Source organism: Phyllostomus hastatus, unplaced genomic scaffold, assembly GCF_019186645.2.
Source record: "Phyllostomus hastatus isolate PE091 unplaced genomic scaffold, TTU_PhHast_1.1 phas_contig_948, whole genome shotgun sequence".
In the NCBI taxonomy this organism is placed as follows: Eukaryota; Metazoa; Chordata; class Mammalia; order Chiroptera; family Phyllostomidae; genus Phyllostomus; species Phyllostomus hastatus.
The window spans coordinates 9629199-9642669 of NW_025333993.1; the positions used below are offsets into that span (position 1 = coordinate 9629199).

The 13471-nt window shown below is 67.4% G+C and overlaps 2 protein-coding genes across 2 annotated transcripts in view; one reads left to right on the plus strand and one right to left on the minus strand.

Moving 5' to 3' along the window:
* Positions 1-2425, plus strand: part of URB1 (URB1 ribosome biogenesis homolog) — a 46213-nt gene extending 43788 nt beyond the window's left edge. Inside the window, exons 39-40 of the mRNA XM_045852555.1 lie at positions 246-854; positions 1703-2425. Of these exons, the coding sequence (XP_045708511.1) occupies positions 246-854; positions 1703-1884 (791 nt within the window). The 3' untranslated portion in view covers positions 1885-2425. The remainder of the gene's footprint in view (positions 1-245; positions 855-1702) is intronic.
* Positions 2426-3395: 970 nt separating this feature from the next.
* LOC123827950 (melanocortin 2 receptor accessory protein) lies at positions 3396-13215 on the minus strand. The gene is made up of 3 exons (XM_045852391.1): positions 13057-13215; positions 5390-5489; positions 3396-3723 (listed from the first exon to the last, which is right to left on the minus strand). Exons 1-3 carry the CDS (start codon positions 13181-13183, stop codon positions 3396-3398), a joined length of 555 nt encoding a protein of 184 aa, XP_045708347.1. The 5' UTR covers positions 13184-13215.
* Positions 13216-13471: the final 256 nt, after the last annotated feature.

The following is a 13471-nucleotide window of genomic DNA, read 5'->3' on the forward strand; positions in this document are numbered from 1 at the left end:
CACTGAGGGGACCTGGGAAAGCAGGGCTTTGTGTCTGCTCGGCCCCGTCGGGGCGCTCGCCTGTCCCGGCAGTGACGCCACCCCGGCCCGACACCACCCAGCCGCTGTGCGCCGGGCGGGGCAGCCCGTCCTGCGGGGCAGAGCCGACCCCCTCGGTGCCTGTGGGTGCCCCCCCGTCCCTCCACCACACGCCCACCGCCCATCTGAGGGGGCACCGGCCTCACTCCGTCTTCTCTCTGCAACAGAGATGCTCAAGGACAAGCACAAGCCTGCCGCGCCCGCCCGAGCCAGGGGCCCTCGGAGCTGGAAGAGGAGGCCCGGGGAGGCGGAGGAGCCGGCGGAGGAGGCCGCCCTTGAGCTGCAGGCGTCCGGCCTGGAGACGTGCAAGGGCCTCCTGAGGTCCATCCTGACCCACTGGGGCCCAGTGTTCCCCAGTCCTGATCCCACTCCGGACCCCGGGGACCAGACCTCCCCCCAGAGCCCCGCCACGGGCCCTGCGTACGCCATCGCCTCCCTGGTGGTCAGCTGGGTGCTGCGGGCAGCGGCTGAGCACCCGCTGAGTGAGGCCGAGACTGCCGGACTCTTCCGCTGGCTTCAGAGCTACGTTGTGCCGCAGCCGCCGCTCGTGGCCGACCTGCTCACAGACAGTGCGGTGAAGAGCAGCGTGTTCAGGCTGTACAGCCGGCTCTGGGGCGCGGAGGGGCTGGGGGACCCCGAGCCGAGCGTGGCCTGCCAGATCAACGCGGTCATGCTGCAGCTGGTGGCGGCCCTGCGCCCTGTGGGGACGCCCCTGCCCCCGGCAGTCGAGACCCTCCGCCTGTCTTCTCTGGACGACAAGGATGAAGCCACGCGAGGTGACCTGCTGGCGGGTCCGACGGGTGGGGATGGGGGTGGCCCTCAGCACAGCTGTGGGGACCAAGGACAGCCACCCCCAGGCCCTGAGGGTGAGGGGCGGGGCCTTCAGTGACGGTCATCTCACAGTGGAGGAGGACCAGAGCCTCGTGTCCCTCGGGGGACTGTCCCTCTCTGCAGACCAGTGGCTCTCCTAAGTGTCCACTGTTTCCATTGCACACTGGCCAGACGCTCACGTGTACAGGCGTGTGCATATGTGCACACAGTGCAGAGGCACCCAGCGTGTGCTCAGCGGTCAGCAGGAGCCTGACCCGGGCTTGGGTGCGGGCACGCACGAGCAGCAAGGGCTTGGCAGCCTGAACGAGGGCCTGGGGAACGCCGGGGCCACCTGCCTGGGTCTTCCTCCCCCGGGGGGCCGGTCCCTCTCACTGGGACACAGGGAGCAGGGGAGGGTGGTGGGCGCCTGGTGGCCGGGTGACGGCCTCTCCTCAGGTAGCAGGCGGGGGCGGAGTCTCCACCTGGAAGATGCCCTCTCCCCGCGGAGCCGGGCAGCAGGGGTGGCTGGTGCCTCCGTGGCACTCTCCTCGAGCCTCGGGGTGGCTCCTGGCTGGGGTGCAGGCCGAGAGGAGACGGGCTCGTAGCCAAGTACAAGGATACGCTGTTTCAGTGGATGAAATGATTCGCCCAGCAGTTAAGCAGCGGCAGAATTAATCTCTTTCATCTGCTCGCTCACCTCGGTGGCTGCAGGTGTGCGTGCGGGTCATGGGGTGGTTAGCAACGCGTGCCCCCCAGGTGTGGCGGGCGACCGAATGCGTCTGCCCCTGATGACCCTGCTGTTCCCTCTCCTCAGCCTCCGCGGCCTTCCTGCTGTCGCTGTACATCAAGGACGTCTGGCTGGGGGCCCCGCGGCCGGACGCCCTCGCCGCCCACGTGCGGATGGTCTGTGACGCTGCGGGGGACTCACCGAGCCGTGGCCGGGACGCCGTCGTCAGGCTCTGCAGGGACATCGCCGCCTCGGCCCCGGCGCTCTAGGAGTGCCAGCCGGGCTCCAGGAGTCCGGGTCGGTGTCCACGGGAGGCTCCCGTGCCGGTGACGGGCCTGCACACTGACTCGGTTTCCCGACAAACGTCGGCTGTGTTTACTGGACCAGGGAGCGCACTCTGGGGACTGTGTGTGCGGTCGGCCTCCCGGAGGCTGGGGGCCCTTTGGGCATCGGGGGGCCACACCTCCTCTCGGGGGCTCCCCGTCCTTCGGAGGAAACAACCGCGGCGAGCCGGACGGGTCCCAGCGCCGAGGTCGCAGTGACAGTGTCCTCAGCGCGGCAGAGGGGCGCGCGGCGGGCGGGCCGCTTCGGGGAGTCTCCCCGCCAGGAGCCGTGAGGAGGCCTCTCGGGCGCCGCAGACGAACGCCTGCCGCGGTGCCCAGCCACCTCGTGGGTGGGCGGCCGCCCCCTCGGACCCCTGGAGGGTGGGGCCCTCGCGCCCTCCACTCGGGCAGCAGCCTGCGTTTTCTTAAACTGTTCCACGGAGGGGATTTTGAAATGTAATGATAAATAAACATCTATTTTTGTCAAGTTTTTGTGTTTTGCTAATTGGTGCTCCCGGGCTGCCCCACGGAGACCTGCGCTCCAGGGGCCGGGACTGCCCGTTCACGGTCGCCATGGCGACGGGTGCCCCGGCTGACGGCCGCGGGACAGGACACGCTGCGGGTTCCACGTTCCACGAGCGGTAGTTCAGACGTCTGAGGGCAGCTCTGCGCGCACCCACACCGCCGCCCCCCCAGGCCCTCTGCCATCGGCACGCGGGCCCCTCCCCGCCCGCCCGCCCCCGTGACGGGCTCTCCGCTGACAGCAGCTGGCGTGGCCCTCCTGCTCGTCGGACTCTGCTGCCCGTTTCCATCATGAGGTCTCCAGCCCCGGCCACAGCGCTGCCCGTCCACACCTGGTCCCCTCGGCCACAGGTGGGGCTCACGGCCCGGCAGCAGGGAGCGCTCCCCCCAGAAAACACCCGTAACAGTGCCCCCTGAGAACGTTCCGAAGCCGGGTCCTGCGTGTCGGTTCCAGTTGGGGAGGATGCGCGTTCCCCTCGCCCACCCCCTTTCTGCAGCTCAGGAGCCCCCTGTCCCCTCGGCTTCCCTTCTGACCCGCGGCCCCGGGCTGGCCAGGCCCCGCTCAGCCCAGACCCGGCCTCCTGAGGACGGCGCATGAGCCGGCCGAGCCCAGGCCGGCACCGCGCCGCAGCGGTGCATGCGGAGGCCGAAACGTGGCTTGTGCGGACCGGCGAGGGGCTGCTGTGAAACCTTTATTTACCTGCGTCACTTTCCCCCCCCTCCCCTCCCCTCCCCTGCGCCACCACAGGCAGCGAGTGAGCTGGGTTGCACTGAAACGCCCCCCACCCCCTGCCTCCAGGTGGGCTGCGCCGGCCTCGGCCCGTGCGGCTCCCATGTGTGCGTGCCCCGTGCCCCTGTGTGGCCGCTCTCACACGCCGCCCTTCCCGTGGCCTGGGGTGGCTTTCCGGGGGCACACGTGCCCGGGCTGGTGTGCGTCACAGGCCGCCCGGCGGTGGCCGTGGTTTGCTAGCGTCCGTCCCATCTCCAGGGGGTGGCCAGCCGGGCTTGTGGCCAACGTCAGCTGATGCCAGGGGGTCTCCACCGAGGGCGGGTTCCCACAGGAGAGCAGAGGGGGCCTGGGGGGCGGTGGGGGTCGAGGGGGCGGGACCCTCCTGTCTCAACTGCTGTGGCTCCTTGATGGAGCTGGGCGGGGCCCGTGGGGTCCCCTGGGGGGCCCTGTGGAGCAGCAGGTGCCGCAGGACGCGGAGGGGGAGGTCCAGGCGGAGACCCCAGGGGCAGGCGGGCTGGTGCTGGGCGTGGTTCCTGTGGACAGAGGACGGAGACAGGAGGCAGGCGTCAGGGCTGGCTGGAGCACTGTCCCCCTGGGGGCTTTGCACCCCCATCCTGCCTGTGCGAGCCCATAGGGAAGGCGCCACGCAGCACGAGCACCTTGAGATGGCGGGGGGTGGGGGCCAACAGACCCTGCGAGTGCCAGCCCAGCCCACGGAGGCCGCCGCGTGGAGACAGGGAAGGGAAGAGGAGGTGCTGGGTGGGACCCAAAGGCCGGGAGGGACCTAAGGGCAGGGCCGTCCTTCCAGAGGATGGTCGCACGATCAGAGCAGCTGGTCGGAGCACGTGGGGTTCTGCCCCCGGAACCTTACGTGGGAGCCACGGTGCTGCCGCCCTGAGCCCCTCCCACCTGGGCGTGGGGCCTGGGCAGCGGACAGCACTGCCCTTGGCGAGCCCAGCCCGTCAGGGCGAGCAGCGGCCCAGGAGGCGCAGGGACCCTGCAGCCGTGGCCGCCTGCGTGTCCCTGGACGGGGAGCCTCCCTTCGGAGGGCCCTGGCCGGCCCTCCCAGACGGTCCCGGCACAGGGGCTGCCGCGGGGATTTCATTGGTTAGTGAAGCCCCGCCCACCAGCATGTCTTGGCGGCGAGAATCAGCTTGAAGTCGGTGTGGGTTCTAAAAACCGAAAGGAGGGTGGATTTTCCCCTTGCTCGGCCTCGGTGCCTGCCTCCCACGTGCGGCCACAGGGCCGGAGAAGCGACCCGGTGGGCTGGGGCTGGGGGCAGGACAGGTGGGGGCAGGCAGGTCTGCACATGCCCAGATCCCGGGCCCTCGTGGAACTGGCCCTGTGAGGTCATAGGGGGTGCCCTCTCGTTCCTGGAGGGGCTTCGGGGCTCCCCACGCCGCCCCCTGTCCCCGCAGCGCCGCCTGCCCTGGCCCGCTGTGCCTGCTCCCTGAGACTCCTGGGCCCTGTGGCATCGGACGGCCGCCTTCAGGTCCCCTCCAATGGGTCCCCTGGCCCCAGCTCTCCGCCAGCCCACAGGATGCAGCCCTGGCCCCATCCCCTGTGCGGCGACAGGGGCTGCAGCAGCCGGGGGCCGGCCAGGCTGGAAGGGGACACTGGAGTGGGGATCCCCGGGCCAGCGTAGGGGGGTCCGGAAGAGCCGGGCCCAGGCTACTCCCAGGAACCCCTCGACTGCCCTCCAGATTAAGCCCCAAGGCCTGCAGTGGGCCCTGTGGCACTGGCAGCCAGCCGCATGCGCCCCCTTGAGACCCCCACCCGGGGAGCTGCCCAGTGCCCCCCACCCCCCGCCACGCCAGCTCACAGGGCGTCCGGGCTCTGCTGTGTTGAATGGCGCACGTGGGCAGGGCTCCCGCGCAGTGAAGTTCACCCCTTCACCGGCAGAACCAGTGCGCCCCGGCGTGTCCAGAGCCATGCGGCCGTCGCTACGGCCTATCTCAGGGTGTCTCCTCCATCCCGGAACGCTGACCCGTTAGCGGCCGCCGGCCTCCTCCCTCTCCCCGTGGGTGCGCCTGCTCCAGGCGTCTCGCCTCGGCGTCCTCGTGCATCTGGCCCCCTCCCTCGGCACAGGATCCTCAGGCCCACCCGAGTCGCACGGCACCCCTCCCACAGCCGAGGCACACGCCGCTGCGTGGTCGCGACCGCACCCCCCTCCCCGCACGCCCGCCCCGCCTTGCTTACCGCGCCGGCGGGGAGCCCGACCAGGACACGTAGAGCAGGACCAGCAGCAGGAGCAGCACGAAGGCCACCAGGCTCACCCAGAAGGCGATGGTGATGGCGTCTGCGGGGGGGGGGGGGGGGAGCAGCTTCAGCGAGTCACGCAGAACCCCCCCCCGCCCCGGTACCCACCCCCAATGGAGGGGGGAAGGGCCAGTGCTGCGGGGCGTCCGGCCTCCCAGCCTCCCAGCCTCCCACCCGCCTGCCCCGAGGCTGGCCCTGGCTGCTGGGACACAGGAGCAGCCAGCACGGGCTCTGTCCAGAGTGGCCGTCTGTTGAGGGGAAGCAGTAAACAGCTCCGGGGGGGAGGGGGGTGCCCGAGAGTGAAGATAGTTTCCCCTTCTTTTGCCTTGGGGGGAGAAGAAGGGGCAAGGGGCAGCTCCTGGGGCAGGGCAACCCCCTCCCCCGAGCGGGCTGCCGGTGGGGGGGTCCCTGGGTGAGCAGCAGCAGGACAGGAGCTGGAGAGTGTGGAGGGTGTGCGGGGGGCGGGGGGGGGTGGAGGACCCACCCCCTGGCGGAACAGAGCTGGTCCCCCTCAGGGCGCAGCAGCAGCAGCAGCGGCGGTGGGGGTGGGGGGGGGTGGAAGCACATCTGCAGCGACCTCGGTGGCTGTGTGTGCGGTGGAGGCCGACCGGGCGGGGAGCCCCGGGAAGCGCCCGCCTCTTCGGGCCCCGGGTGGAGCCCGGCGGGTTTTCTCCGGCCCCGAGCAGGGATGCGCCCGTCAGTTGCTAGGGGACTGCTGCAGTTGGCAGGTTCCTTGGCGGGTGACGGTGGCTGTGGGCGCAGAGGACTGGGGTCGCCAATAGTGTCATCCCAGAGACATGAGCCCCAGACAAGATGCCCCCACCAGGGTACGCGGGGCCCTGACGGTGTGACCGAGGGAGGCCCCTGGAGGGCGGCCCCCCACAGGTGGGCATTAGGCACCAGCCAGGCCAGGCCAGGCCGTGCCAGTGGCCCTTCGGGGTTCAGAGGGGCCAGCCCAGCCCCCTTCAGCTCCCGGAAGCCCCCTCCCCTGCCAGCGTCCCCTCTGAGCCCTGCGTGGCCACCAGCGGTGCTGCTCTGCCCGGCCTCACCCCTGTGCTGCTCGGACAGAGAGGCTTGTGCAGCGTGAGCAAGTGGGGGCGCCGAGGGCTGCGTGCGGGAAGGGGGGGGTCGGAGACATGCGAGTCCTTGCGGGGCCAACCGGGGGTTCGAGCACAGTGTCCGTCATGGGTGCTCTGCAGGACCCAGGACAGGCAGAGGGGCCCCTGAGGACGTGTAGGAGTCGACCTCACACCCCAACAGTCAGTGTCCAACACGGGGTCCCAGGGAAGGAGGGAAGACCCACCCCCCCGCCCCGTGCGCCAGCAGCCAGACGGCCAGGGCCAGCAGAGCCCGGGCTGGCTGTCCGTCCCGTCCCCAGGCGGGGGGGCCGCAGCGGCACCGAGAGCACGGGACTGTTTAAGGGGAGTGCCAGCGCGGGTGGCGAGGTCTGTCCTGAGTTCGAGGCTTTCCAAAGATGCCGCTGGCTGTCTTTCCTGTGAGTCTGTCTGGGCCGCCCTGACAGCCACCGTGCGCTGGGAGCTGGTCCTCCAGCACCCCTCTCGCTGACTCTCCCTCCGCCCCGCCGGCCCCTGCGCCTGCTCTGCACACCTGCTTCCCTCTGCTCAGCCCGCCCCTGAGCCACGGTGCACGTGCAGCCCCCGGGGTGAGCCTCCAGAACATGGTGGGGGGGGTGTGCGGGCGGGTTCTGTGGGGCCGGGCCAGGTTTCGGCACACACTGGCGCTCTTCATCATCAGAACGAGGGGGCGTTTCAGGGCTTCGGCGCCTGGATAAGTTCTGTTGGGACCTCCGAGGAAGTAGCTTCAACACCTGGGTGGTCCAGAGCTCCCCCTTGGTCTCCCTCCCCCTTCCCCCCCAGCTGATACTCTTCTGCGCCTGCCCTGGGTCACCGTCCCCACACACCAGGCAGGACCAGAGACAGCACCCGTCACAGAGCACAGTCCCAGGGCCGAGTGACACTTGAATTTTGTCAGAACAGAAGGGCGGTCAGGAGCTGTTTCCTGTACTCAGTTCTCTTCCATCACATCCTGTTGGAGAACTTGGAAAACGCAGCCAAGAAAGAGGGCTCCTTCCCTCCCCTGCAGGGGGTCAGCCTCGGGCTCGCAGGGAACATTTCGTCCCGGCGGCCTCATCAGCGCTGGGACAGGTCAGGCCTCCGGGCTGGCTGCCACGGGACCGGGCTGGCTGGCGGCGAGGCTGGTCCAGCGCGGACACACCCTTTCTCCCCGCTCCTGCCCGCCCCCTCTCGGGCTCCTCCCCTGTCCCCCTCCCCACCCTCCCTTCCCCACTTCCTTCCCCAGCTCTGCTGGGGGCATGCGGGGAAGGTGGCCGCCACAGTGGATTGACAAGAGGAGGTTCTGGATGGCACGGTTGGGCTGCAAGTCCCAATGGGGGATTTCTTCTCCAAACCTGGAGTGAGCAAGTGAATTCAATTAAAATACTTCCTATTCACCGTAGGCACCTCCGTTTCGTTCAGCGAAAAGTGCTAAAGCCTCAGGTTTAACGTTCCTCCAAATGCTGCTCACGATGGAGTCCCAGGTGCTAGTGGAGGCTTAACTCCGAGATCTCCCCTCCCTGGGGACCAGCGTGGGGTTAAGGCCTGAGGCTCCAGCGGTGGGCGGTGTGGGGTTTGAATCCTGACTCCGCCGTTTCCTAGCTGTGCCACCTCAGTCAGCCTGGCATTGGTACATCTCTAAATCTGTCCCCTCACCTGTTACGTGGGGATGACAGTATGTGTTACACAGACTGTTACACAGGTGAAATAAGATCGGTATATGTAACGCACCTGGCCTAGTTCCTTGTCTGATGGTTGTGGAGTGGTCTATAAATAGCACGATATTATTTCTCTTAAGAGGGTTTATCACGGTGTCCTTCAGCCTCAGTAGAATGTGAAACATGAGTACAGTAATCGTGGCACAGATTGCTAGTTGTCAATCCCAATGTCTGCTGTCGGGCGCTTCTCTAGTAACAGAGCCTCTGCCTGTCGCTGGGCACACGGCTTCCTGGGACAAAGCCTGCCACTTCCCGCCTCCCTTGCAGCTAGGTACGGCCCTGTGACCAGGTCCTGGCCAATGAGATGTGAGTGGAACTGTTACTGGGCAGTTTCTTGGAGTCTTCCTGCAGAGATGGCTGGACTTGGACTGCCTGTGTCCCTTCTTATTCTCTCACCACATTTTCTGCCCGAATGTGGACATGGTGCTAGAACGTGGCTTGGAACGTGAGGAAGAGGGACACGTCCGAGGGATGGCGGAGCAATGAGCCAAGCGACGCTTGTTCCCGAGTGTGTCGTGGAGCCACCCCTGTGCCTGCCCTTCAGACTTTCACCCGGGAGAGAAGCCGGCTGTGCCTCCTCTGGTCCTCTGTGAATGGTGTTCAGCTTTCCTCATGGAATCAGCAAGAAGAAGCCGACTTTCTCAAGGAACGTGCCAAATCTTACAAGTCCGGATGAACACTGACCTTCAGGGTAATCATCCTCTCTCTGCCATAGAATCATACCGGTGTTCCTGAAATACATGTATTGATCAAACACTCATACACATTTGTAAATTCTTCTTTTGGAAAGACCTTCAAGGACACACGCCAATGTTGCTCCTTTATGAGGTCACAGTTTGTTTCTGAGACCCAGTGCGTTTGGGTGACAAATATCATTCACCCAATTGGTTTATTCGTGATTCTTAGCTATTTCCCTAAATTGAATTGGCCCTCAAAAGAGCCATATGATACACAAAAGAAACGTCACCGTGAATGTTTCATAGTGGGTGCCATGGCCAGCAACATCGGTTCCGAAAGAAGAGTCCCAAGTTTTGAGCAACTGCAGACGCATCCGAGCAGAGCGCCTCCGTGGGGGCCTAGCTGGGTGGGCAGTTTGTTCCAATAAACATGCTCCTGGACGCTCAAAGTCGCCTCCCCTGCTCTGGCCGGTGGGCCGCACCCGCGCTGAAGAGTGGAGGTCGTGGCGAAGGGCGTGACCAGAGCAGGTCACTCTGAACCAGGGTGGCTCCAGGGAGGACAGGGTCTCTGCTCGGTCTTGCACTGAAGTCCCTGCGCGTGCTCACAAGCGATCCCCCGGGGGGTGGGGGTGTCTGTGCACTTCCTCCAGCAGCTCCGGGAGTGGCAGACAGACAGACTGCCTCCTCACTGAAGCTGCCACGGCAGGGCGCCCGTGGGGGCCAGTGGGGGCCACGCCCAGTTCTTCGGGACCCACAGTTAAAGGAAGAAGGTGCACACTGGCCCGAGAGGTGAAGGGGCAGCCGGAAAGCCCGGCCCACCCAGGGGAGTCCGTGCGTCTCTGCTCCCTGCGGGGAGCGTCGGCTGAGCCGGGAGGTGCGTCCCGTTCGGACAAGCTGCGTTGCAGCTGTGAGGCTGGAACCGGCTGGTTCTCTCCTGAGCTTAACCCCTGGAAAAGGGGGCAAATAAAAGGTCAAACGGCCACCAGCCAGTCTGGGCAGCACCTGGGGAGAGTGTTGACCTCTCTAGGGGACAGTCGGCAGCCACGTGTGAAAATCGCAAGCGGGAAAATCCTCGCCGAGTTCCTGTCACAAAGTCCCACCGGCTCCCAAGCCTTCCCCGGGGAAGGGCAGGCCACAGCCCGCACTCTGCAGCCCGCACTCTGCAGCCTGCACCGCACGCTCTGCCGTGTCACAGAAGACGCCCTCGGCGTCTCCAGGTTCTGCCAACCCTGAGGGACCGGAGCCCGCGGGGGCACAGACACGGACGTTCCAAGTCCTGCCCGCGTGCTCACACCTGAGCCCCGGGTGCTTCTCTCTCTCTGTCACCTCCTGTCTCCTCGGCAGGAGATCGCAGCCGGCCTGGCCTGCCTCGCCCCAGCCCCCTGCCCGGGCGGTGGCCTCGCCCCCTTGTCTCTCCCGAAAGCGTCCCGCTCACCGACCGCTCCCACATCCCGTCCTCCCTGTGCCCGCGGCTGCGCAGAGCTGGGCGGTGACGCTTCCTGACTTGTTTGACCGGGCGGGGGGGACCCAACCCAGAGCAACTCGTGGGGAGAAGAAGCCACGCTTGTCAGCAGAGAAGGTGACCTGCTTTTTTCGAGCGACCTCTGTCCATCCTCCACCCAGACTCCCTCGCACCTGACCCCACCTGCAAGCCGGGTGGCAGCACCTCCCCGAGCCGCCGGCAGGGGCGCCGGTCACCGCAGTGAACAGGGACAGGTGGCAAAGGGGGCGTGGGGTGCGGGTGATGGAGACGTCCATGTTTGCGTTTCGGCATTTTTTAGCCTTTCTTTCTTTTTTTTTTTTTTCCAGTAAACCCGTCTGAACTGAAATATGGAGGACAAAAGTGGTCCAGACGTCTCTGTCTGGCTCTTGACCGTGGAGGTGCCCCGCACAGCACGCTTCCAGAACTTGCGGAGACTCGCGGAGGGACACCTCGCGGAACCGAGGAGCAGAGCGCTGCGCCGCCAGGAAGAACAGGGCGCGGCCCGGCCACGCGGCCCGCTGCTGCTGCGCACAGGCGCACGGAGACGGGAGTGCGGGGCAGACGCCCCCTCTCCGCCTCCGCGAGGTGCTGCCGCCGGGCGGGACCGCCCAGGCCCGTCCTGTCTGCGGGCGAGCGCAGACACTGAGGCCGGAGAAGGCCGGCCGGCTGCGGCGGCCGGGACCGAAAGAGGAGCCGAGGACCCGGGTGCGCCCGGGTCGCCCTCACGGGCGGGCGCCGCCTGCGGGTCTGGCCGTGCGTGGGGGGTGGGGGGCTCCCCGCTCCGCCTTCGTCCGAAACGACGTTCCGCAGAGACCGAGACACTTCTGAAGCCGCGGCTCTTTCTCCGCGGCGTTTACTCTATTTATAGTCTGGGGTTCCGGCGCGATGGGGGCGCCTTCGGACGACAGATGCCGTGTCTCTCGTCGTCTGTATGCGGACGGGGAAGAGAGGCGTCTCGTCCGCCCCCCGAAATGTGGTGCGACTTGGGTCACCTCTGCGAAAGCACCCACGGATGGCTGCTCTTCACAGGGGGCCGAGACCGGCCGCTCCCCGTGCATGGCAAAAGCCCCCAGCGTCTAGGATTTTGGGGGGGTGGGGCGGCTGGCCTCTCTGGCGAGGGTCCCCACTGAGGGGGTCTTCTTGGGTTTGGGAGGCTGGGGAGTGGTGCCTTATCTGATGACCTCGTTCCTGGGGTCACCAGGCTGTGAGCTCCCAGCTCCGGGTCAACAGCGAGTCTTCTCAAACCAGCCCCGGCGGCATGGACATCAGCCACTTCTCCCAGAGGCGGGCGTTGTTTGTGGGGTGGGGGGGTGGGGGGGCCAGAGGTCGAGAGCGGGGTTTCTAAGACCCGACCCAAAGCAGTGGCGGGAGAGGCTTGGGGGCCGGAGGGGCCTGGGGGGCGGAGCCGGGTGTCCGGCGCCCGCGTGGGCGTGAGTGTGGGCGGGGTCGTGGGAGGGGGCGGCCGCGGAACTGCACGCGCGTCAGCTGAGCCGGGGCTGCACTGCGCGCAGATCCGAGTCTCGTCCGCGTCGGCGCGCGTGCGGGGCTCCGAGCCTGCACAGCAGACGCGAGAGGGCGCCCCTTCCCGCCCGGCCGTGGTCCTCCTCTCGCCGGGCCTCCCTGGTCTGGAGCGGCCTGTGCTGCTGCAACCTGCAGCTTCGCTCTCCGATGATCGACACCTCGCTCCTGAAAACGCACCCACACCTGTCCGACCCCCGAGAGCCTTGGGACGGGCTGGGGCACAGCAAGTCCTCAGCGGACGCGGCCGGGCGCCTGCGTGTGACCTCCGGGAGTGACAAGTGGCACGGGGACAGGAGCTCTTCCCGCCAGGCAGCCTAGGTGGCCCCCCGGGTCCTCTCGGAGGGCGCTGGCTCCCCTCCGTGACCAGGAGCGTCGGTCCACCCGGCCTCGGCGGAGCTGGCACGCCCCAGACGCCTCCCCTCTGCAGGAAGAGCCTCCCGCCCCTGTGGCGAGTGCGTTTGCCGTCGGACAGAAACACCCCGGGGGACGGGGACTCGGGGAGGGCAGAGCACGGCCCCAGGGCCGAGGGTTCCTGTCCCGTTTCTCATGCCCATGGCTCCCTCACGACAGCACGTCAGCGCCTTGACCGCGCAGCTGGGACAGCCAGGGAAGACTGTTGACACAGGGCCGGTTGCCCAAGAGACGGAGGCCGGCAGGGAGATGAGCACAGGGGGTCAGCTCGCGCGGGCCGTCCTTCCCGGGGCCCGGACGGCTGTAAACGCCAGTGGGTATTGTAACAGAAATTACGCAGTCACCCGTCTTAGGGGACAGAGATAATAACGCCCTCCCCGATCTGCACTGACGACAGAAAACCCGAGACCTGCGCCCCCTCACTCCCCGGAGCCCCGGACTAAGGCAGTCCCGTCCAGACGGCTGTCTGCCTGCGAGGCACCTGCTGCTCGCAGAGCCTGCCGAGTGCTCAGGCGGCGAGCCCAGGCGTCTCACAGGAGATGGCAGAGGCCTTTAACTGTCCCCCCACCCCCGCCCCCACCTGTGTCCCTGCGAGCACGGTCAGGCTCCGCCCGCCCACCCGCCCGCAGCACCGCCCAGTGAACAAGGGGACCGGGAGGGTGGCGGAGGCCCTCAGGCGCCCGTAGCCACCGCCTGGCCGGCGGCCGGCCCGGGCTGCACTCACGTTTGTGGACCCTCAGCTTCCTCTCGTCCACGGGGACGAAGTCCAGGTAGTCCAGGTAGTACTCGTAGCCGTAGTCCGGGCCCGAGGCGTTGGTGCCGTTGACCATGTCGGGGGCCCCCGGGGCCATGCGGCGGAGCTGCTGCGTGTCCCCGGCGGAGGCCGGCCCCTGATTTCTGTGAAGTCACCGAAGCGTGTCTGCTCGTCCCCAGGTCTGGAGCTGCCCAGGGGCCGGAGCCATTGGCTGGAGAGCGGCCAGGGGGCTGTGCCTGACCCTCTCGGCGCTCCCAGCGCACTCCGCTCCGCCAGCCCCTTCCTGACCCGACTCCAACACAAACAGCGCTGCAAGGCCGGAGCCGGCCGGGCCCGCGGGTGCTCTTCGCTGTGAGGACAGGGCAGGACCGCACAGGACAGGACA